Below are 26,773 nucleotides of genomic sequence, written 5' to 3' on the forward strand. Positions count from 1 at the left end.
CTCTTTTCCGACTTCTTAAATTAAACAATGATCCAAAACATTTCTTGGTTCTTCACAAACTCCATACAGGCCATTATTTACATCAACAATGTATTTATTCCGTTAATCGTAACCGTTTCAAATACCTTCACTCACGTGGGACACTATGTAATAAACTTGAATTTCAAAATGAACTTGTTTTAGATACTGGACCTAAGGTTAAACGATTTCTCGTCGGAGAATACAATAATCGGATCCCTTAGTGATTACAAACGCTGTGAACTCTCCATGCCGTAATGCATTAATTCGTAATTTCTCAATTCTGGTAAATTTATGAACTATCTGTGATCCGCAATGCACTGGCTGCTAGTGTTAAAAATAAGCACTATAAATATTCCTATAACCTACATTAAAACCCATCGCTAACGTTGACATTCATTTTAGAATATGCTGGCAAGGACACAATAATACAATGAATGTGAGTTGTGTGTTCAAGCGACTGAATAAATAAGAGTAGTGCAGCATCGGTAGAAATAATTTGTTAGGTATTTCAATTGGTTGGCAAACGAATCGAGAGAGCTGGAATTGATACAACCCCGTAGCAAAAGTGTGTACAACAGCGTCATAAGCAGGGAATCAATAGCTACATTTGGCAGAGTGGCAAAAGTTAAAGAGAAAAAGCAGCGATGGCCGTTCATATTATGGACGAAGACCACTTTGCGATCAGTGCAATCGTGACAATGGTGATGCAAATTATTTTCTTCCTGATCGCGGCCATCTTCCAGCTGGATAAACTGACGGATTTTGCCGGAGGGGTGAACTTCATCATCATCGCCTTGTTAACTTTTTTTCTGGGGCAGATTGATAGAACATTGAAGGTAAGTTCATTTCCTTATATTGAAAGAACATCACGAGCACCCACAATCACAAAACATACATACTAAGTCGACCCAATCGTTTTTAAATCATCGTTGAGCCAATTTCACAAAGCAAATCTGTAGCTGCTTATTAATAGCAATATCGTCAATATTTCTCGAGTGGAACGACGATGCTGGTGGTGCAACTAAGACTAGCAACTAGAGAACATGATTCCACGGTTCTTCCTTGCCGTGGGTCTATTTTAATCAACGAATGGGAGAAATATGTTTTATTCAGCTTTTATCCAGCCTTCTTTGAAGGAAAAGAAACATTTTCAGTAGAAAATATCCCCTATTCAGAAATCCAAACGGATTTAAAATTAGCACAATGTTGCCTCCGATCTAACTTCCTTCTTCCTAACTAACTTCCGATCGAGTCAAAACCATTCGGTGACATTGATCGCGTTGTACTTCTGTGAAGCGGAAATAGTAATGATCCATTCCATGAGGTTCTGCACTAAAGAACCAAATTTCAAATCTAGTTTTAGGAGAAAATTGAAAATGTTATTCAAATAAGCACTATATCATAAACCGCGGTCTACCGGTCGCCCGCGTAAGTATTCCTAGACGCCCGCCAGCTACTCTAGGATAGTATCACTTCCAAACGCAATGAATTAAATATATATTGTCACCTTTTGCCGTGAATATTTTATAAGGTGTTTATGCTAACCTTAATAAAACATGCCACTTGAAAGAGTAGATTTTTTTTTACATTAAAGTTTCCGTTCTAATATTTTCTTTCAGATTGTTAGTTATTTAACTCTTTGTGGTCGTTTATCTGCTCTGTCACCACAGCAAGAAACCATGCTAATCATATATTTTACTCAACCAAGTATCAGTTTATGCTTTTCCTAAACGAAGCTTGATGTCTAGTGAACCTGTTCACGAATCAATACGGTGGTCCTATGAGTAATAGATAACGGTACTCAGTATCAAACAAAGTAGTAACCCAAACAAGACAACGCATAAAGGGTGTGTCACATCAAATTGCATCACGGAAAAAACGCTGTAGAAATTCGCCCAGTAAACCGATCCTTTTGAAAATTTTAGACAGTAAAATAAAAACTATTAAACAACTTTTGACATTTTCTTTTTATTCATACTTCGAGCCCAAGCCCGTATGCTCGCACCTTCCTCTTTACCCCGTCCATAAGGTTCTGTACAACGTCAGGTTGTAGTTTTTTTTGAACAGAAATCCATTTTCTCTTGAAGTCCGCCTCCGATTTGACAACTTTTGGGTTCTTCCGGAGGGCCTGCTTCATAATCGCCCAATATTTCTCTATTGGGCGAAGCTCCGGCGAATTGGGCGAGTTCATTTCCTTTGGCACGAAGGTGACCCCGTTGGCTTCGTACCACTCCAACACGTCCTTTGAATAGTGGCACGAAGCGAGATCCGGATCCGGAGAAGATGGTCGGGCCCTCGTGCTGCTTCAATAGTGGTAGTAAGCGCTTCTGTAGGCACGCTTCTGTCCTTAAGGTAAACCTGCCCGTTTACCGTGCCGGTCATCACGAAGGGGGCGCTCCGCTTTCCGCAAGAGCAGATCGCTTGCCATACCATGTACTTTTTGGCAAACTTGGATAGTTTCTGCTTGCGAATCTCCTCCGGAACGCTGAATTTGTCCTCTGCGGAGAAGAACAACAGGCCCGGCAGCTGACGAAAGTCCGCTTTGACGTAGGTTTCGTCGTCCATTACAATGCGGCTTCGTCAGCATTTCGGTGTACAGCTTCCGGGCTCGCGTCTTCCCCACCATGTTTTGCCTTTCGTCGCGGTTAGGAGCCTTCTGAACCTTGTATGTACGCAGGCCCTCCCGCTGCTTGGTCCGCTGGACGAATAAACTTGACAAATTCAGCTTATTGGCGACATCCCGGACCGAACTTCTCGAATCACGTCTAAACTGCTTAACTACGCGCTTGTGATCTTTTTCACTGACGGAGCATCCATTTTTGCCGTTCTTCACCTTCCGGTCGATGGTTAGGTTCTCGAAGTATCGTTTTAGTACTCTGCTGACCGTGGATTGGACGATTCCCAGCATCTTATCGATGTCCCGATGTGACAACTCCGGATTTTCGAAATGAGTGCACAGGATTAATTAATGACGCTCTTTTTCGTTCGACGACATTTTTCCAAATTTACGAAAAATTGACAGTGAAGCATGACCAACGTGATCTATACACTCTTATCTGATTATAAGCGAAAGCTGAAGATATAATTCCTAAAAATTAAATTTCTACAGCGTTTTTTCCGTGATGCAATTTGATGTGACACACCCTTTAGTGTGTTGAAAGCATAGGAATGTGGGACAAAAATCATGATAGCACAATTTAACCATTGTAACACTTTGGTGTGATGGAAAAGATTGCTCATAAGTATCAGAACTACTGTTTGCATAAATGTCTCATGTTATTTGAATAATTGCATAAGTGTCTCAAGCGACAAAATCTTTTTTATATGAAGACATCACATTAAAATACATTGTGAGGTTAAAACATATATAAAGTTCACAAAAAATAATAAAAAAAATATTTTTCATAATCTTGCATGTATCACTGCTTGTTCAATGAAAATTAATTCCAACCAGTACGACATCCATGCCCAAATTTAATGCAACCGCAAAGGATTAATATCCAGTTTTCGACCATAACTTGTAATAAAGCAAAAATTTGTCACATGGACCAATTTCAACGAAGTTTTCTCCAGAAATATCATTTATTTAACGACAAATTGAAAATGCTGGAAACATCCAGGTTTCAAACTGTCTTTTTGGAGAAAACTTCGCCTTTGAAGACTGCGAATGCAAGTTTCAATGCATTATTGTTATTTGAATTTTAAAACTATGCTAAGTAATGTGAAATAATCGTGCAGATTTCTTTTAAGAAATATAGCCATCAATAGAGCAACAGTGATGACTGAGAAATAAGAAATGTCTAAAATTAAATATAAGCCCCTATCATGTAGTTCTAGGCGAATAGAACTTTGCTGTTTAGCTCTATTTTGCTGTTATAGATAAAGTCGGGTGAAAGTTGTCGGCATAATTTTTCAAGCTGTTTGGTTTGCTTGTTGCTTTCCGCTTTCTCGTATCCTGTAATAGAGCAATGGGCTGGGACCCATGCTAATGCAATCCTATAAGATTTTTCTACTAGTCTACCCAAGAGCTGTCTTATTCTCATAAGAAAATAATATGAGGCTCTTAAAGGTTTTATCGAACGGATAAAACCTATGCTGAGCTGACACTATCTGAATAGATAAAATAGTGATCAATCGACAAGGATTCAATTTTCTTTAAAGCGTGAAAGATTGCAGCCATTTCCGCAACGTATATCGAGCAGGGATTTTTCAACTTATAATAGGCACTGAAGTTTTCGTTAAATATGCCAAAACCAATGGAGCCATTAATGCAAGATCCATCAGTAAAAACATTCTATCAGAACTTACTTCGCCAAATTTCGAAGAAAAAAACCGTGGGATAATCACAAAGAGCCTGATTCTCTAATACACTTCGAATACACTTCACGGTGGAAACGGAATGAAACGTATCCGCGATGACAACGGTACGGTGTCGACATCTGGATACGAGATTAGTTTCCCACTAAACTAATCATTATAATATCAAATTATCTTCAGATAGAATTTTTGTATGAGATTATTCTATCACATGAAGGAAACAAAGTTTTCCACTCACATTGAATACCAGTTTGATACGAAGAAGTTAAGTTTATATAAATATTATATATTTATATTTATATATATATATTTATAATATAATATAATATAATAATATATATAATATTTATATATATTTAAATAAATATTTTATATAAATAATTTTCATTAATGATTTTTTATTTGAAAAGTGCTCATTCTGCCTGAAAACGCATTATTATCTTCGACACTTCACTAATTCGTAAAACGTAGTTCAATGGCGTGCCGTTTATTTCGTTTCCACCGTAAAGTGTATTCGAGAATCAGGCCCAAAACGTGTATGTTCTGGAATATCGCGTATTTCTTGATGCATGGTTAAATTGAAATTGACAGCGGATTCACAGAAGTACGATAGATGGTCTTGGTTTATGATGTTTGGCGAAGGTTGCAATCCTTGTGTACGGAACTCAACATATAAGGTGGTGAACCTTGACTCTGGATTCAATTGAAGAAGTTCTTCGAAATTATCAATTATCAATGGATTCATAATCTTACAGTGAATGAGATATCTGTATCAAATTGAATGGCGTTAACGTTCCCATGGAACTTTTGCCGTCTCAACGTATGCATTAACTAGCGTCATTTATTAATACTTAGTTGTGATTTCTTAAGCCAAATAACACGCCTTGAATGTATTCCGAGGGGCAAGCTCTAGAATACGCGCGACCACAGTGCAAGTCGAAGGAAATTTCTTTGACGAAAAATCCCCCGGCCAGAACGGGAATCGAACCCGAATACCCGGCATGATAATGTGAGACGCTAACCACTCGGCCACGGGTGCATATCTGTATGATAATTCTATAAATCGAAGAGGCAGAGGAAGCCAGAATCTCAAGACTCATCGTGTGAGTCGATTGCATGCAACCTAAAGCAATACGCAAGCAACGATATTGTATTCGCTCCATTTTAAGAATATGAGTCTTAGCTGCCGTTCGGAAGCAAAAATTACCGAAACTTACGAGATCTTACGAGGATAAATTTTTTTTTTTCATTGAATATTGTATCTGACGAAGTTTCTATTGAACGGATTATAATATGGAGACGATTTAATTTTGTTTTACATAATTTTTTTCCCTCTATTTTGTATTAATCTCTATTATGTCTGTCATGATCTTGGTGATGATGGACTATTTTTATTTTTATTTTGATTTTTTTTATATTGTAGTAGTTGAAAAAAAATAAAAGTAGTCTACAAAAGTTTGAACATCGCGCGCGTGTTGCAGATATGAAGGATAAAAATTTAAAAGTTTTGTAAGGGCCGGTCTAGAAATTTTTCGTGAAGGAAAATTCTTGATTTCTCTGGAAGAGGATATTCAAGTCAATCCAAAACAACGCTGACGGTTGGACTTGTGTCTTGGTGGATCATTTGGCTGCAAGGGCCTTGTCGGGACCGTATCGGCTCTGTGGTGGACAAGACTGAGTGCTTGTCTTTGGAAAAATGAATTTTTTTTTGAACTTATATCTGTAAATAAAATCAGTTCGTTTTTTTTTGCTAAACTGATTTCAATGCTGAGAAAAAAATATCTTTTAGATAACTCGTCTTGCTCAAATCTCTGTAGGGGAAGGAGGCGGGACCATCATCATCATCATCATCATCATCATCATCAGTACTCGAGCACCGATAATATCGTTGTTTTGTATAGCGAAATAAACTTACGAGATCTCCTGGATGGGCACCCCACCATGTTACAGTTATATGTCTCCCCCAGGTACATCTAAAATCGAAATAGACACCAAGATATTTGAAATTCATAGAGTGGGTTATTGTTTTGCCGAATAAATGAAGCGGAAATATTGCGGGTTTGTGCTTTTTAGAAAAAAACTACCATCTCTGTTTTCTCCGTAGAGAATTCGATACCCAGCTTGATAGCCCATGTGGACAAATTGTCTTTGCAGATCGGTGGAGGAGGATCCCCTAATGGAAACCACTCCATCATCTGCAAGTTTACGTAGCGTGCAATGTCTCGAAAGGCAATTATCGATGTCATCAACATAAAAATTATATAATAGGAGGCTCAAACATGAACCTTGTGGAAGGCCCATATAGCTTAATCGGGAGACTGCCAAATTTCCATGAGCAAAATTCGCGTGTTTTTCTGACAGCAGATTATACAAATAATTATTTAAAGTTGGCGAGAGTCCACAATTATGAAGTTTATCTGATAATATTGTTACGGTTGAAAAGAACCGGAACAAAATAGAGCCATTGATTCAATAATAAGAATTGAATGACAGTTTAAATCGCGCAACCTAAAATAAATCCCACTCATACTTACCCAATCCACTTTGATACCTACCTTGCCTTTCAGGTGCTATCAAAATAAATACGGAAACAATTGTGAAACTACCAACACAATATGTACAATGAGACCTAACATTCGGTTGGGAGATTTCCGGTCCCGAATAACGAAGGAATAGCTGGAAAGGAAGCAGTAGAGAGAGAGAGAGAGAGAGAGAGAGAGAAACATCATATAGAGAAAGAAGAAAATGAAGAGAAGAAAGAAGAATTCGAGCTTTGAAGGAAAGAAGCATGACTCGACTCCTTCTTAGCTCACGGACCGTCGAAGGAATCAAGTCGAGATTCGAGAAAACATTAAAGTTGGAATTACCTACAAAGAGTTCAAGTGAAAGTGCTGGAGTAAATAGGGGCAGGAGAAGTCACAGCTCCCAGGGACCGTCCACGCTGGGTGACATCCGTCCTCCTCGCAGAAGAAATCCGACGGTGGAGGTACCTCAGTGCCGGTGGTCAGCGAGCCCCCCTCGTAATCGTTGTTTCACACGCATACGGGTAAGTCGGTTGGACGCTTTTGAGGGCAGTACGGTGAGGTCTGGTAGAGCCTAGTCCCCTCTCACCGATACTGGAACCGATGAGATCGACCCCCGTGTGCGGGCACCGTGTGTGAGTAGAAAATCCGCCAAAATCTTCCTCTCTCTATTCGTCGTACTTACCTGGTTCTGTTCCATCTGTTCCTGTTCGGCCGCATCAAAATACTAACCTTTAAACCTGAAAATAAATAAATGTAGATATATAAAGATACTTACCTTTCTCTTCTTATTGAATAACGAATCCTCATGATATAGTGGTTCTACTTTATTCCGTAATCTTCCGTTGAAACAGTGAGTCCGCTGCGCGTTATCGGTGAAGAGCCGACCCTGAGGCCATAATAACCTCTGAGCTAGCCGATACTTACAATATATCAATACAAACAGAATCAAAAGCCCCTTTGATATCAAGGAAAATCGAAACCATTTGTCCTTTATGAGCAAATGCTATTTGAATTTCAGAAGAGAGCAACGCTAGACAATCATTCGTTCCTTTACCTCATCTGAACCCAAACTGCGTATCTGAAAGCAAATTGTTCGTTCCAGCCCATTTGTCTAAACGAAATAGAATCATTTTCTCCAGCAATTTACGAATGCAGGATATCATTGCGATTGGTGTATATGAATTGTGGTCGCATGCTGGCTTGTTGGGTTTTTGTATGGCTATAACTCTAACTTGTCTCCAGTCTTCTGACGGAATCAGGAAGATTCTTCAATATATTGAACTTTATCTTATCCACTCCAGGAGCCGAGTTGTTACACGAAAGAAGGGCAAATGAGAATTCTATCATTGAACATTTTTCATAATCGCTTTGAAGCGGAATGTCACGTGCGATATTTTGTGTTGGAACGGAATCTGGGAAAACCCTCCTCGCAAAACTGTAGATCCAACGATCAGAATATTCCTCACTTTCGTTATTGTGGCTCCGACCCCGCATTCTCCTAGCCATTTCCCAAAAAATGCTCATAGCGGTCTGTCTCAATAGGCCATTGACGTACTCTCGCCAGTAACCACGTTTCTTTGCTCTAGTCAAATTCTTAAGCTTGCGTTCCAGGGCAATGTAAGTTTGGAAACAGTCGCAGTCGATTTTTCAAGATTAACTTTAGAGCACTCTTTATCCGCCCATGGGGATGGAAGACGGTGTCGAAATTGAGTGGTAGGAACACGTTTTGTTTGGGCTTGTAGAGCGCTCTCATAAATCAAACCAGAAATGAAATTATATTCTTCGAGAGGAGGTAATTCATAAACCGAGTCAATAGATTCAGAGATTATTTCTCGAAATTTCATCCAGTCGATATTTTTCGTTAAGTCATACGGAATATCAACTGTCTCACATGGATATGAGTCATTGGCAAGAGATAAATGTATGGGAAGATGATCACTACCATGGGGGTCTTGGATTACCTTCCATACGCAATCCAATAATGAAGAAGGGGAGGAAATTGAGAGGTCTAGAACACTATCTCGTGTGGGGGGTTTTGCTATCCCCAGTGTTTAGAGTCGTCATGTTGAAATTATCGCACAGATCATAAATCAATGAGGCACGGGGATCATCATATAATGATCCCCAACCCATTTCATGCGAATTGAAATCACCTAAAATTAAGCGAGGACCTGGCAAGGCTTCGGCAATATCTCTGAGCTGTTGACGGTACACTGCAGTTTTAGGAGGAATATAAATTGAAGCAAAACATTGATTTTTGTCTGACATGCAACCACCTCAATTCCTGTCATTGGAGGGAAATGGACTCTATAAAAGGAGTGGCATTTTCGGATCCCTAATAATACACCGCCATACGTGTCATTACGATCTAGACGAATTATGTTGAAATCGAAGAAGTTCAATTCGTTCTCTGGAGAGAGCCACGTCTCCTAAAGGGCGAATACATCATTTTTCTTTCAAGAAGGTCTTTACTGCCGGGAGTAGGCATACAATGAGGGTCTGAAGAGGCTCAATAACTTTTAGAGCATTCAAAATGCTATCTACAAGAACTGAAAACGCCAACATCCCAGTTTGAGACTGTTGTTCAGATTGCGAAAAATGAGTGTTACTCCTGGAATTAGTTTGGGCGGGTTGGTTCAATTCAGGACTTTGGATAGTATGGGGTATTGATGGCCTCGCGCGTAGACCAGGAGGTACTGGCCTCTGTTCAATTGCCACGGGTTTCTTCGAAATTGGTTTTCTAGTTTGGGGGTCACTAATGTGTTTAAGGACTCAGATGGGAAGGACTTTGTCTATTCCCAGGGTTTTTCTTTGTGAAGCCCAAAAGCTTCCTGCATTAGGAGTGTTTGCAACAGTCATTGCGCAAAAAATCAATATAATTTCCCTATGTCTTAGGTAGAGAATTTTTCAAAATATCAGCTTAGGACAGCTCAGAGCGTTCTTTCAAAGAACGCTTGATATGTTCCGCACGCTGTTTGTATGTTGAGCATACGGATAGGTCATGTGGAGTTTCACCATAATGAATACATTTAATTTTCAGTTTTGAGCACTCATCATCAGCATGTTCCTATCCGCATTTACCACTACGCAGCGAAAGGACATCGTGTGTCCAAATTGCTTACATTTAAGACAGTTCATGGAGCGCGGAATAAAAAGGCGCACTGGTAAACGAATTTTATCAATGGCTACAATATCGGGAAGAGCTGAGCCGACAAAAGTTACCCGAAATGGGTCCGACGGAGTATACACTTTCTTCGAGTCTTTGATAGCTACGGCATGCAATTTCTTGCATTCCAGAATCTTCACCGAGTTGATGAAGGAGTCTTTGAAGCGACCTTCTCCTTGCATAGTGCATTCCTCCGTGAGACCCGGTTCAGTGATCACTCCGTCGATCTCAACTTCCCGACAGGGAATGTAGACACGATAGCCATTTTTAAAGCCTTCATATCTAACAATATCATTTGCTTGGGCAAGGCTCACAACAACACTCAAAAAAGTTCTGCTAAAATCCTGCTAAAGCAATGTGATTGCGTCATTAGGGATGATAACAGGAGTACCGGTAAGTTTCTTCGTGTTTTTTTTTAATTAATGCTTTTTCTGCAAAAATGGTTACAAATTTAATATTTAAAGTAATGCCCATCGCTAGTCGCAACTTTTTCCCATCTTTCGGCAATTCACGGATCCCTTTGTTGAAATAATCGACCGGTTTGTAGGCTAACCACGAATCGATCCTATTTTTGACTTCATCAACATTGGAAAAGTGATGGTCAATCAGGCCATGTTGTATCGATCGAAAAGTAATCGGACGGAGCAATGTCTTGACAATACGGCGGGTGGGAAAGGACATCCCAATTCAGTGTTTCCAAGTATGTTTTGACCGGTTTCGCGACATGCGGCCGAGCATTGTCGTGCTGCGAAATAATTTTATCGTGTCTTTGCTCGTATCGTGGCCGATTTTCCTTCAGTGCACGGCTCAAACGCATCAATTGTCGTCGGTAGAAGTTCCTCGTAATGGTTTCATTCGGTTTTAGCAGCTCATAGTACACCACACACAGCTCGTCCCACCAAATAGACAGCATAACCTTCTTGCCGTGAATATTCCGCGCGACCGTCGATGTTGATGCATGGCCAGCGTATTCATACCTTGCCCGATGTTTAGGATTGTCGTAATGGAACCAGTTTTCATCGTCAGTAACGATTCGATGCAAAAAAAACCCTTTCTTCTATGCCGTTGGAGCAGTTGTTCGCACGTGAAAAACGGCGTTCAACGTTTTGTGGCTTCAATTCATACGGCATCCAATGTCCTTTTTTCTTTATGTTGAGGTAATGAAGTAACACTCCCCGCAAAAACACTCTCGTTGGTACGAAATTCGACATATTCGAAATGGAAAAAAACTATGTTGTTTACGCTTCAACTCTTTCACATATACTGAAAAAGACGCGCAAAGACAGTAGCTTTCCAACGAATGTCTGAAAATTTGATTCACTGGAATAATAATCTAGTTACGCCATCTGTTGTAAAACCGAAGAAACTTACCGGTACACCTAATACAACTGTTTTCGGACAAATTGCTGGGCAAGAATTAGATGTTAGGTATACCGTTACCTGTATGCATGCATTAAAAAATTGACTAATTTCGGATAGTGATGAAAAAACTACAAAAGATAATTCACTGCAACAAGTCTTTCTTAAATCCTACGCTTATTAAGCGTTCTACAGAAAAACTTCGCCGTCCTGCCTGATGACCTTACCGCAGTTGGCTGGAGTCCTCGCCATGGTCGATGTATAGATGGACCTTGACGATCAGATGCTTCGCTGTTTTGGCCACAAAATTATTGAAGTAGATTCTCCGTTTTAGCATTGCCAAAAATAAAATTCAATCAATCACAGCTGGAGACGTGGGGAGGATTGGCGGTCTTCGGTACAACATTTATCTTCAGCCGGTACATTACCTCCAGTAATCTCTTGGCATAATGGCCTGTGACCAGGTTCTCATCCGACATGCTTCATGCCAAAGACAGTAACATCCTGCTGGCAGTTCGTACTGTATATCTTCCCGTTCCTCGTATGCCCCGAAGAAAAGAATAGTGGTTGAGACCAGCGTTGCCACATTTAAATCTGTATCAGCGGGGTTAACAATCTTTCTCATCTGTACTTTTTATTCTAAACATCTGTACCTAAAATATGTACCATCGAAAATATTCGTTGTAGAGAAAAGTCTGTTTTATTAGCATGAAAACAATACTCATTTATTTACCATAATAAATACTACGTTTACATTTGCAAGTCATTCGTGTGTTTGTTGATGCTTATACATAGTTTTTGTGAATCTAAATTGCATACTATCATTTATTACAATTTTCGAGTTGCCGTCACGATGTTGATGATGATGATGGTCCCGCCTTCTTCCCCTACAGAGGTTTGAGCAAGACGAGTTATCTAAAAGATAATTTATTTATTTTTCTCAACATTGAAATCAGTTTAGCAAACATGAAAAACGAACTGATTTTATTTACAGATATAAGTTCAAAAAATTGCAATGTCCAAAAAAGCCAATACTCAGTCATGTCCGCCACAGAGCCGATACGGTCCCGACGAGGCCCTTGCAGCCAAGTGGTCCACCAGAGCACAAGTCCAATCGCCAGCCTTGTTTTAGATTGACTGTGAATACCCTCATTCAGAGAAATCGAGAAAATTTCCTTTACGAAAAATTCTTAGACCGGCACTTAAAAAAAACTTTCAATTTAATATCCTTTATATCTGTGTCTCACGCGCGACGCTAAAACTTTTGTAGACTACTTTTATTTTTTTTAAACTAATACAACTATAAGAACGACAAAATAAAAATAAAAATAGTCCATCATCACCAAGATCATGACAGACATAACAGAGATCAATACAAATTTAAAAAAAGATAATTTAAAAAAAAAAATTAAATGATCTACATAATATAATCCGTTCAAAAAAAAACTTCGTCAGATTCATTGAAAATATTGAAAACAAACTGCAAAAAAATTGTCCACATTAAATTTTCCGCTCGTATAAAACTTCGTCAGTAAAGATCTTCGTCATAAAAATAAACAAAAACTCGTTCAGCTGTTAAGAAAACACAGCTTTCACATGTGAAATACAGTGCCTCTTAAATTTTGTAAGTGTTGTTGCGCATTTAATATGTCTTGGCATCGAGTTGAACACATTTATTTCTTTGAAGTACAACGAATTTTGTGAAGCACATGACAAGAATTAGGTATTCTTATTTCATTCGGGTTTCTAGTGTTATAACTATGGAAGTCACTTCCTCTTTCAACTCGATGACTCAAATATCGAGGCAGCAAATCGTTAATTACTTTAAAAATGAACACCATAGTTAAATAAACAATTCTTTGCTTCACGGATAACCACTGCAGAGCGTCCAACATTAAAGATGAGGAAGTGAATCTGTTACATTTTAGTATCAACCGCATTATTTTGTTTTGCAAGCGCTGTAATCTAGATATTTGTGTGTCATTGGCTAAAAATAAAATGGAAGAGCAAAAGTCTAAATGAGGAGAGATGATTGATTTGTATAGCTGTATTTTACTGCAAATAGTTAAATCGTTTTTCAATCGACATAAGATTCCATACTTCTTGGCAATTTTCTTGATGACAAGTGAGTGTTGAACTTGAATTTGTCATCAATAATCACGCCAAGATATTTAATGTCCCGAACTCGATCAAAAGTCTCATTATCAATAACGATGGAGACGTTCTTATTAAAACGATTCCGCGAGAATTATGTTTAATCAAATGTTTTGATCTCAAAATAGTAAGAAATTTCCCACGTGGTAAAAATGTGTACCAATCTGTACTTATTATGTACTTACGAAAATCTGTACTCTGTACCGTACAGAATCTGTACCAAAAATAATGAACCATACCTGTACCTGTACCTTTCCAGATAAATCTGTACGTTTGGCAACACTTACGATCCATTCTCGCTGATCGTCAGTCAGAAGGATCTTCTCCGGAAACTCGGTGTGGGAGATATATTTGATGTCAGTGCTTACCTCCTTGGTGGCGGACATAAAGTATCCGGTTGACATTCATTGCAAAGTGGATCTCATCGTCCAAAATAACTATGATTCGGGCTTCGCTGGAACGATTTTTTTCACCAGCACATTCAGTTACTTCTTCTAGGTGATCCTGCTGCTCAGATATCACAGGCCTCCGCAGACGCTTCCGCATAAAATTGTTCATTTTGTCCGGATACTTCTTCACCATGTGGCCGGTTACTTCGACCTTTCAGCCCAAGGTGCGGAACACTAAGGTCATCTTGCTCTCAGTATTCCTCAAGCGGCCGGAAATAGGCTTCCGTGCAACGCTCTCGCCTTTCTTCAGCGGAAGAGAGGAAAAGAGGATGTAGTAAATGCCGGATCGGCTATATCCAGAAGGCACGCAATGCCTCACGATGTCCAACTTCTTCGTTCCGAGATGGAGCTAGCAGTACAAACAAAGCATCAAGCGTAGTTGCTTGACTATTTACGCCATGGCTGCCGCAAAATAACATCGAAGCCTCTTTTTAGTAAGCTTAATAAACGAATGATTTGAAGAAAATTTGTTTCCTTTGAATTATCTTTTGCATTTTTTTCCATTGCCTTCAGAAATTAGTTCATTTTTATTGCATATTTTATTTGTAATAAAGCAATTATTTGATAATAGAGCAGATTCAAATGTGTCTATTTCGTTCATGATACAATGAATCATAAAAACCTTTATTAACTAAAACATGTATTTTCAGGAAAAAAAATTGAACAAATTATTCATCGATATTTCGAAATAATCACTTTCCGTTATCGCAACTCATAAGCAACTTTCGGTCACTGGTTTCGCTATCCGGTTTCATAAATTTCGATGTTTCTTGAGACGAGAACAGACAACAGATGAGTCGATTATGGACCAGTTAACTATCAAACTAGTTTTCATTAGAAAGAGAAACAGAAAAATATAATTTATTGCTAAATATGTTACAATTTTGTACTACAAGAACCAAATGTATCTATTCGTAGAATATATGATACGAAAAACATATGTTACATATGTGGAAAAATAATCTTTAAAATCCGTACATCATTTGGAAACTTGATATTTTCCGTGGTTCGGCATGACTGTTGTTGTATCCGGTCGAAGATAAATGTAAAAGAAGAGTAAGCAGCCAGTTTTTAGGCTTCGTCTCAGGATTCTCCTTCATCTTTAACTTCTGCTTAATGATTCCCCAATTCATTTATGTTGGGCGGAACTGGGATTATCAGGATTCAGTTCTTTTAATGAACTGAACTCCGTTATTTTTGTAGTATCGTAACACGTCCTTGCTGTAGTGGTAGTTAAATAGAACTGGCCAAAAGTCTCTGGACTATCATTGGACTTGATGAAAAGGAAAAAATGTTTGAAAGACACTTTGTTTGATATCATTTCGAATTCATAATTTTATCTGACACAAAAACTTTGATTCTTTACCACAAGATTTCTGAAGCAGAGAACAGAAGAGTTACAAATTTTTCGGTTTTAAAAAAAATCAAATCCTGACGCCATTGTGACACTAGTAAATGAAATCCGATTGAGTTGAAGCATAGGGTATTTTATCGTAGAAATCAATATTTTGTAGGATGTCCCGTTTGAGAATTCGAGATGACCATTTTCATGGGCGCTCTAACAAGCATGTACATGCAACAATCATGAAGAAAGCACATATCTTTTTATATTTCGAATGCTATTTGTAAATGCAAACTACTTTAGAAAATAATTGCGTATGTATGAATCCACCTTTTCCAATAGGTTCGTAGCACCGCTTACGCAAATTATGGAATCAGCATACAACAGCGGAATACGTATAATAACTAGTGTTTTCTATAGCAGTCTATTAAAAATCTATTAGCCGAGATAGGCGAATTTCCGTTCGAGATAGTGTGCTGGCAGAGGATGGTCCATGCGTTGATTAGATGGGAAGAACGACCAGCTAACCCCTCACTGAATACTCCTTCCGGGGTAATGACTAGGCAGTGCTATATATAAAGCAAAAATCTGCATTACCTATTCCTTGATACCCGTTTCAAATGTTGTTACACCGTGTGCTTTTGGTGTTAAACACTCGGACACCAGAACGCATATATCTTGAAAATCATCGAGACCGTAATTGTTTTACTCAGATATTGAGGCTTAAATATTCAGGTGATATTTTTCTAGAAAAGAACTAAATCTAGAATTGGAACGTTTTTTTTTATGTACAGTGCTCGTTTCTGGGATCTTTGACAGCAGATTATTTACAAAATCTTTCTGTTGAATTCATGTACAGAAATTTTGAAAAAAGCTGTTGTTTTCTTAAATTGCCCCACGATGGAAGACAAAAGGAGGGAATTCTACACAAGTGTTATGAAAACCAAGGTACAATGATGGTTTCTTTCTGTGGTGGCTGAGAGCAGACATACGACTACAAAGGTTTGAAAACTGCCTTCTGGCCTGTTAATCTGATAGAAAATAATTTGCCTCCCCAAAATAAATATCACCATCAGACATGACACTATACAAGTGTGATCGCAGATACGAACACACCTCCAAGTGAGGAGTGTTCATCTTTTTAAATGAAAATTTGAAAGAAATACGTCAAATTTAACTTGACCAAATTTTGATTGTTTCGACCCTTAATACTGTTAGAGGATCATCGTATAGCTAGAATATATTTTGCATTAATCAAAAAAGTCCTGCGGTATTATTTTTTTGAATTTTCATTTGTTCATCAAATTAGTTACAATCATCTGTTTTAAGTCAAATATGCGCTGTTTTGTTCGATGACTTGTTCCCAACGAGATGCCAACTTCATAATACCCCTGTTATGCGGCCTCTGTTTATCAAAGATGGCCTCTTCTTCATGAGTGCTACCTTCAAGCGGTCCAGTTGTTGGCAGTACAGGTCCGAATTGAGCGTTTGGCCATAGGGAAGCAGCTCATAATAGATTATTCCTTGACAATCCCACCAAACACACAGCAGAACCTTCCTGGCCGTTAATGAGGGCTTGGCGACCGTCTGAGCCGCTTCAGCGGGCTTCGACCACGACCGTTTGCGCTTCACGTTGTCGTAAGTGACCCACTTTTCATCGCCAGTCACCATCCGCTTCAGAAACGGGTCGATTTTGTTGCGATTCAGCAGCGATTCACATGCGTCGATACGGTCAAAGATGTTTTTTTGCGTCAACGTGTGTGGCACCCATACATCGAGCTTCTTTGTGAATCCAAGCTTCTTCAAATGGTTAATAACGGTTTGATTACTTATCCCCAGCTCTTGGCCGATGCTACGGCTGCTACTATGCCGGTCTTTCTCGGCTAATTCAGCGATTTTGTCGCAATTTTCGACGACAGGCCTTCCGGATCTTCGGCATCTTCGACGACTTCTACACCAGAACGAAAACGTTGAAACCATCGTTGTGCGGTGGAAATGGAAACTGTATCGGGTCCATAAACTGCACAAATTTTATTGGCAGATTGAGATGCATTTTTGCCTTTGTCATAGTAGTACTGTAAAATATGTCGGATTTTCTCTTTATTTTGCTCCATATTTGCGACACTATAACTCACGAACGACTTAACCTAACAAAACACTGTCAAGGACTATATTATAGCGCGCAAAAATAACTTTCCAACAAGCTATAGTATGACTCGATACAATGAATACAACTAGAACTACGCGCTTACAACGACACCTCGCGGAAATACCGCAGGACTTTTGTGACAGCCTAATATTAATATTGCATCAATATATATTAACATTATATTGATATCGAAACAACTTTTTCCCAGTCTTTCATATATGATATGATATGGAATCCTTAAAACAAGCATAATTGGTTCAACTATTTCTTCGTTATGAAGCGGTTTTGTGGTAACAGAAAATTAATTATGTCCTTCAAAGAATGAAGAATGATAAACATGAAAAGCACCTTCTCCCTCGGAGTCTTGATGAAGCGGGGCATACAACATGCAATCAAGAGTCGGGTTGAACTCATCGCGTTGCCGAGTTTGATTAATTGATTAGAACTTTGATTGCGTGGCACAGCCCTTTAGCGGACTATGAAAGCTGATCCACTGGGGGAATAGGTCATACGTTTATGGCTGAATGTGTGTCAGTCAATTTCAATTGCAATTTACATTTAAAATTCCAGCCCGCAGGTCAGAACTACGTGTTGCATCGGGCGAACAAAATTGCTTATTGATTTTGAAAGATTATAGATTTATCATTGTGAAACGAATTAGTAGCAAAAGGTGCGAAGAAATTAAGTCGCTTGAATACTTTCAATATTCTAATTCAGGGTATACTGTAAATATTTACTAATAGGACTACCGGTAAGTTTCTTCGTTTTTTTCAAAAATTAATGCTCTATTCTGCAAAAATGGTTACAAATTTAATTTTCAAAGTATTGCCCATCGCTAGTCGCAACTTTTTCACATCTTTCGGTCAGCCGATTTGTCGGCTAACCACGAATCGATCCAATTTTTGACTTCATCAAAATTGGAGAAGTGCTGGTCAACCAGGCCATGTTGTATCGATCGAATAGGTAGTAATCGGACGGAGCAATGTCTGGAGAATACGGCGGGTGGAATAGGACCTCCCATTTCAGCGTTTCCAAGTATGTTTTGATTGGTTTCGCGACATGCAGCCGAGCATTGTTGTGCTGCGAAATAACTTTATCGTGTCTTTGCTCGTATTGTGACCGTTTTTCCTGCTTTCCGTTGCTCAAACGCATTAATTGTCGTCGGTAGAGGTCCCCCGTAATGGTTTTAGCAGCTCATAGTACACTACAACCAGCTGGTCCCACGAAATAGACAGCATAACCTTCTGGCCGTGAATATTCCGCGCGGCCGGTGATGTTGATACATGGCCGGGGTATCCATACATTATCCAACGTTTAGGATTGTCGTAATGTAACCACTTTTCATTGCCAGTAACGATTCGATACAAAAAAAACCCTTTCTTTTATGCCGTTGGAGCAGTTGTTCGCATGTGAAAAAAACTGCGTTCGACGTCTCGTGGCTTCTATTCATATGGCACCCAATGACCTATCTTTCGGATCATTCCCATTGCTTTTAAACGATCGGATATGGTTTGCTCAGCTACTCCAAGTGTATTTGCAAGATCTTGTTGCGTTTGTGACGGATCTTGATCGAGTAAAGCCGGAACGTTCTTCGTTTTCCAAGTCAAAATTACCACTTTTAAACCGTGCAAACCACGTCTGACACGTTCGCTCTGTTAGAGCATAGTCACCATAAACAACCACCAAAATTCATCGCATTTTGGTTTCCGCAGCTTTTTTCTTCATATTGAAGTAATGAAGTAACACTCCCCGCAAAAACACTAAATTTGACATATCCGAAGTGGCAAAAAATATGTTGTTTACGCTTCAACTTTTTGACATATACTGAAAAAGACGCACAATGACCAGTAGCTTTCCAACTTTCCAACTTTTTTCTGGAAATTCGATTCACTGTAATAATATTCAAGTTGCGCCATCCGTTGTAAAACCGAAGAAAAGTCCCGGGGTTTTCAACAGATGGCACCACTAACAATGAACAATGAACATGAACATTCAAGTTTCATGACATTTCGTTTATTTGTTCATAAACTACAGTTGTTTGAGTGTCACAACCTCAGCATTCGTATAGAAAATGGGAAAAGAGGAATATCGTATTTTGATCAAACATTGGTTTTTAATGGGAAAAACTCCTGAACAATGCAGTGGTTGACGAGATGTTATTCAATTTCTGATTCTTCGAGAACACCAGTTTATCGGTGTTTCAGTGAATTGAAAATGGGCCGTACAATGTTTATGGCTGAATGTGTGTCAGTCAATTTCAATTGCAATTTACATTTAAAATTCCAGCCCGCAGGTCAGAACTACGTGTTGCATCGGGCGAACAAAATTGCTTATTGATTTTGAAAGATTATAGATTTATCATTGTGAAACGAATTAGTAGCAAAAGGTGCGAAGAAATTAAGTCGCTTGAATACTTTCAATATTCTAATTCAGGGTATACTGTAAATATTTACTAATAGGACTACCGGTAAGTTTCTTCGTTTTTTTCAAAAATTAATGCTCTATTCTGCAAAAATGGTTACAAATTTAATTTTCAAAGTATTGCCCATCGCTAGTCGCAACTTTTTCACATCTTTCGGTCAGCCGATTTGTCGGCTAACCACGAATCGATCCAATTTTTGACTTCATCAAAATTGGAGAAGTGCTGGTCAACCAGGCCATGTTGTATCGATCGAATAGGTAGTAATCGGACGGAGCAATGTCTGGAGAATACGGCGGGTGGAATAGGACCTCCCATTTCAGCGTTTCCAAGTATGTTTTGATTGGTTTCGCGACATGCAGCCGAGCATTGTTGTGCTGCGAAATAACTTTATCGTGTCTTTGCTCGTATTGTGACCGTTTTTCCTGCTTTCCGTTGCTCAAACGCATTAATTGTCGTCGGTAGAGGTCCCCCGTAATGGTTTTAGCAGCTCATAGTACACTACAACCAGCTGGTCCCACGAAATAGACAGCATAACCTTCTGGCCGTGAATATTCCGCGCGGCCGGTGATGTTGATACATGGCCGGGGTATCCATACATTATCCAACGTTTAGGATTGTCGTAATGTAACCACTTTTCATTGCCAGTAACGATTCGATACAAAAAAACCCTTTCTTTTATGCCGTTGGAGCAGTTGTTCGCATGTGAAAAAAACTGCGTTCGACGTCTCGTGGCTTCTATTCATATGGCACCCAATGACCTATCTTTCGGATCATTCCCATTGCTTTTAAACGATCGGATATGGTTTGCTCAGCTACTCCAAGTGTATTTGCAAGATCTTGTTGCGTTTGTGACGGATCTTGATCGAGTAAAGCCGGAACGTTCTTCGTTTTCCAAGTCAAAATTACCACTTTTAAACCGTGCAAACCACGTCTGACACGTTCGCTCTGTTAGAGCATAGTCACCATAAACAACCACCAAAATTCATCGCATTTTGGTTTCCGCAGCTTTTTTCTTCATATTGAAGTAATGAAGTAACACTCCCCGCAAAAACACTAAATTTGACATATCCGAAGTGGCAAAAAATATGTTGTTTACGCTTCAACTTTTTGACATATACTGAAAAAGACGCACAATGACCAGTAGCTTTCCAACTTTCCAACTTTTTTCTGGAAATTCGATTCACTGTAATAATATTCAAGTTGCGCCATCCGTTGTAAAACCGAAGAAAAGTCCCGGGGTTTTCAACAGATGGCACCACTAACAATGAACAATGAACATGAACATTCAAGTTTCATGACATTTCGTTTATTTGTTCATAAACTACAGTTGTTTGAGTGTCACAACCTCAGCATTCGTATAGAAAATGGGAAAAGAGGAATATCGTATTTTGATCAAACATTGGTTTTTAATGGGAAAAACTCCTGAACAATGCAGTGGTTGACGAGATGTTATTCAATTTCTGATTCTTCGAGAACACCAGTTTATCGGTGTTTCAGTGAATTGAAAATGGGCCGTACAAGCACCGCAGATGCACCTCGCTCAGTAAGGCAAAAAAGGCTACGAATTCAGAAATCGTAAAACAAGTGCATCGACTTGTTTTGAACAATTTTGAAAAAAGTGAAGATATGCGATTTAGCTGAGGCCGTACGCATTTCAATAGAACGAGTGGGATACATTTTGCACATTTTGGACTTGAAAAAGCTATCCGCGCGACGGGTGCCGCGTTTGCTGAATGTCGACCGATAACAGCGGCGCGTTGATGATTCTACAACCGGTTTCGCGTTATTGAAGCGTAGTGGAGCGGCGAGGCGTTGAACGTTATTTTTCATAACGAGCTACCAATACTACCAATATTATCCGATATTTTATCAGTGTACAATATGAGCCACTATTTTCGCAATAATTAAGTATGAATCTTTTAGATGAATTTATGAAACAAACTGTCAGAATTGCACATTCTTGTGACCCACGTATTTATGCCCATCTACACTCTATTGCTTATTTTCGGGATCGGACTGAAAGTGAAAATAATTTCCATGAATTTCCATATTAAATGACGCACTCGGATTTTTTTTGTTGATTCAAAGATTGGTAGTTGATCACGTCTTAAAACCATTTAAAATCGTGTCTACCAAGTTCTATCAAGCTCAAAGTAATAGACTTTTAATTTGATATATTTTTTTGCACAGACATAACAAACGAATGCAAATTTTTGTACATTACTGTCGAATTCGTTGCTTCTCCGCATTCACACATAGTTAGCACATAGCTCGTTCTTGGGATGGAAGCCGTTTGCAATAAATATCTTCCTCCACTGGGTGCGGGGGAAACGTGGAGTTATTTGGTTATTTAGTTATTCAGAACGCAAAACAATTTAGATGTATGTATGTCAAAAACGCCCTCAAGTGATGAATGAAATTTTCAGCTCGACGTACGAAATTCACGACCGAAATGTAACGGAATAACTATATTTCGCGACATAACTCGGTCCAAGATTGTGATCCATCGATACGCAAGTAAGGGTTTCATTTCCATAGGAGCTCGTTACTTGCTAGGGTTGATATTGAAATTTATGGGGTTTGATGTAATAATGAAAACTTCTATTCAGAGAATTGTTTCATTTCCTATAAGAATAAAAAAATTTGCCCAGAACTCCACTTTAAAGTAATTGTAATGGGAAGGAATGATACTCCCACTAGCTTGCGTCGAACTGCATTATAATCAATGATTTCTTCAGATGAAGATGTTTGCAGTTTTCCCCCTTATGTTCAATACCCTTCATTTCATCCATCATATTCATAATATTGACCCGGAGCAAATATTTGCATAATTTTGTCATTTAACTCTAACATCTAACCTGCATGAAAGCTTATTTTCCATTCCTATCTCCGTTTCAAAGCATTACGATAGCCGGCAGCTGATGGTGACGGTGTTTGTTTGTTTATGGGGTGCAAGGCTGTCTGGATATCTGCTCTATCGAATCGTGAAAATCGGACGGGACAAACAGTTCGAAGACAATCGGAGGAACGTCATACGGTTCGCTGTGTTCTGGACTTTTCAGGTAAGTTTCTCTTATTGTTTATTAGAATCCTGAATATTTTATTCGCATTCAAATCATGAGTTATCATAAACAAGTACAATCTGCCATGCGTCTCCTGGTATTGGTTGAATGTGGCTCCACTGAAGAAGAACCACTGAAACAAGCTTTTGGAAAATTACTGCTATTTCCATGGGCAATACAATATAAAAACTCACATTTACTGGATACGAAATATTGGGTTGGGAAAAAAATAACCTATTCGGGGTGGTTTCGACCAAGCTGCGCCATGTTGTAGTATGTATCTCGTTCTACGTAGAGGATACTGCTCGTTCAAGCTCTTCAAATTTCTCAAACTGCTTGTAAGCTGCATCTACAATTCATACGATCACGTCTCATGAATTCTTGATACGGTTTCATCTGGTAAACAAGCTGACCAGTCAGTCAGTGTGTACGGGGGGCGAGGGGGGTGAACCGTCCCGGGTGTCACCCTCAGAGAGCCTGCTACCGCTCTTCCTACGTGTTCGGATGATGCCGACATCAAAGTTATCAGCGGGGTTCAAAAACTATAAAAGTTCCTACATCTCAGCTGTTTCGGTGCTCGAGATATCGGCATCAAAAACATGACTTCCTATGTGAGGGCTGGGTGATACCCACGCCATGATAATTATATTATATGGTGTATCTTCGATATTTTAAATGGATGTTTGTCATTGAACAATACCGAACTTATCGCTCAGGAGACAAACTTCATTATGGAAAAGTTCATGTTTTTTTTGTTTTGAATAGGAAAAAGGTTAGATTTGAGTTACGATTTCCGTAATTGAATTGGAATGTGGCGGTTTAAATTACACGAAGTGCGGTTAACGATCTTTCGACAATGTTCGAACCATGTCAGCGTCAACCGGAGGAGTTCAGATTTTGTAGAGAAAGCAAAACAAAAAAGCTGTAGGGTAGGGTTGATAGGGTTTGAAGTTCACTCTTTGAATTTCTGAGGACAACAAGGACAACCTGTTAAATCTGTTCACTGGTTTTTCGCTATTTCAACTTAACGCTGAGATATGCTTCTGAACCACAGTGATGGGAAAAAGCAATCAGCAATCAGTGTTGCCACATTTTAATCTGTACCAGAACGAAAAAATCTTTCTCAAAAGTACTTTTTCTTCAAAAAATCTGTACCATTGGAATTATTCATTGTAGCGAAAAATCATGAAATATGAAAAAATGCTCATTTGTTTACTAGGAAATATTATATATTTTCTTGCTTACTTTATATCTAGATTTACTTACCTCAAATACTAGTTCTTACGTATAAACGCTGCCGGCAGTTTTTATTATAAATTTATTTTTCCGTAATGAAATTTATTCTGAGGTCAATGTAAGAGGGGGCGAAGTCACCAGCTAATGAGGAGACGACCCACACACGGAAAAAATCTGTACCAATCTGTACTTTTTGACGAAAATCTGTAATCTGTACCAAAATAAACGAAAAAATCTATACCTTTCAAGATAAATCTATACGTGTGGCAGCAATTTGTGATTTCAGAATTCTGTGTTATCTGTATTTCTGTTATGATGTACTACATGAAGTAGATCTAGCGCAGAATTATTTGCAAACTAAAAGGCTATCTAAGTCCTTAAGGATTGTGACTGAAAAGTGTATCATCTACTACGAAGTTTCGAAAAGAGAGCTCACATTGCGAAACAAACTTTAGAAACATAACATCTCAACTGAATGGACAGCTCGAGCCCTTTCTGTGCTGCCTACGATCAATTTGTGTTGGAGAAAGAAACTTTGCTCCAATTAGCACTCCATTATATACAATCATGCGAACTAAAACGTCATGATCGCTTTCGGTGCGGAATCAATTGATTCCCGGAATAAATCGCAGCTGAAAACAACTCTAACAGAAACAACTACTCAGAAAAAGTGTAGGAGGCTAGAAATATTGTGGCGCGGGAAAAACATCATGGATATAAGACGGTCTGTGATACCGTGCACAAGTATACGAGTTATGATTTTGTGCGTTAAATGTCCAAATCAAAATACCTATAATAAACCGGGCAAACGTAATGCACCAGAGAAACGTATGCCGTCTGACGCTCGATTCCTTATCTCGCTGACGCCGAAAATATGTTTAGGTTAAATAACAAGTAAATAAAAACATTTTGACAACAGTTAGGCTGGAACTAGTGGTACTGCCATTTAAAACAAAATTTGAATGATGGGGGTGAGACGAAAGACGCCCGCCCCGGGTGTCACCTAGTCACGCTACAGCAATGTGACCAGTGTTGCCACATTTTAATCTGTAGAATCCTGGAAACGCCTCTAACACTGTCCATTGTTCTGATAATTTCTTCTGCTGATATTCCAACCTAAAAATTATTGTCGCTTTTCAAATGATCTTCATATTTAATAGTATTGGACATTGAAACAATGTAAGATTCCTCGCAGGTATTTTTTAAATTTCACGCGTGGAAAAATCTGTACCAATCTGTACTTTTGACGAAAATCTGTACTCTATACCGTACAGAATCTGTACCAAAAATAACGAAAAAAATCTGTACCATTCCTGATAAATATGCACGTGTGGTAACACTGACTGTGACCAGTCCAGTATCTTCCAGTTCCGGTCCAGTTGACGCACCGAAGTAGATGAAATTTTCGCTTTTATAATTTTTCTCATTTATTTCACACAGAATGGAAATATTAAAAAATCTCTTAGAAAACGAAGAAAACATTAATTTGGAATATTTAAACTATGTATTTTTTCATTTAATTTTTTTTAATATAAAATAGGAGTCATGTAGAGAAATAAGAAATGAGTCCAAGATGGTAAAACTATTTTTGACAAACTTCGTGGAACATCGAATTTTTATGAATTTGCGAAACTTAGAATGTTTGTATGTTATCAATTTCAGCCACAAATTTTGAATCCTGATGTGATTGAATACAAAAAAGCTCATTATCAATCTTCTTCTAAATACAGCTATTCTCGAAATATTCACAAAAATATTTCTAATTTATTAAAGTCATGTTCATGAAATTTTATGAATTTGCTTATAATTTCCAAATACTACATTATTTTTATTTTTTTTATCTTCGCTTATTTTTCGTCGGCCTATTTCCGCCACTTTAGTGCCAATCACCGACATCAGGGAGGCGACTCCACCTGTTCCTACCTATCAGACTCAACAACTCATGAGCCGGGCCAACTTCTTTTACTTCCGCTCCGAAGGAAGACGTAACCAGAGATTTTTCGCCTCAGAAAATCCCAACGACGCCAGCTGGGATTGAACCCAGGCCGATCGGATTGTGAGGCTGTTACGCTAACCATACAACCACTGGCGCCGTCGAAAATACTACATTATGGTAAAAATATATGTTTAGGAGTAACGTTGAAAAACATTCGAAGACATGTGAAGAATTGAAATCCTAACAACACAAATACACCTTGTTGATTCAATCGGACGTTATGGGTACAAAAATAATTAACTTGTTTACATTATGCCTAGATTGTACCTAAAGCCAGGTAACTTTAAGGTACCTCTGTACATGTATACAGCCATTCCATGACAAACCGATACAGAGGTTCGAAGATTTTCGTGAAAAGTGGCAGTTTTGTTCTTTATCGCAAAACATTAGACCCGTATTGTTTTACTTTTTCATTGTGATGACCATTTCCATTTTACGGCTGTCCGAAAAATCAACTTTTTCCTCCTTTTTCCGAAAATGCTCTTTTTTAAAAATTCATAACTTTTGAACTACTAGACCGATTTAGATGATCGACATATTTTTTTTTTTTTGAAAAAATACTACACTTGCAGAAA

General features: G+C 38.7%; 1 protein-coding gene across 6 annotated transcripts in view; it reads left to right on the forward strand.

Annotated features, from left to right (window-relative positions):
• LOC129767632 (uncharacterized) overlaps nt 1-26,773 on the forward strand; it is a 49,497-nt gene that overhangs the window by 13,164 nt on the left and 9,560 nt on the right. For 4 of the 6 annotated variants that reach the window (XM_055768704.1, XM_055768702.1, XM_055768701.1 and 1 more), the window contains 2 exons: nt 424-857; nt 22,805-22,966. In XM_055768704.1, coding sequence (XP_055624679.1) covers nt 666-857; nt 22,805-22,966 — 354 coding nt within the window. In that variant the 5' untranslated portion in view covers nt 424-665. Of the gene's footprint in view, nt 1-280; nt 305-423; nt 858-22,804; nt 22,967-26,773 lie in introns of those variants that run through there. The other 2 variants (XM_055768703.1, XM_055768707.1) reach the window with 2 other exon arrangements.

The sequence above is a fragment of the Toxorhynchites rutilus genome, chromosome 2, assembly GCF_029784135.1.
Source record: "Toxorhynchites rutilus septentrionalis strain SRP chromosome 2, ASM2978413v1, whole genome shotgun sequence".
NCBI classification, from domain to species: Eukaryota; Metazoa; Arthropoda; class Insecta; order Diptera; family Culicidae; genus Toxorhynchites; species Toxorhynchites rutilus.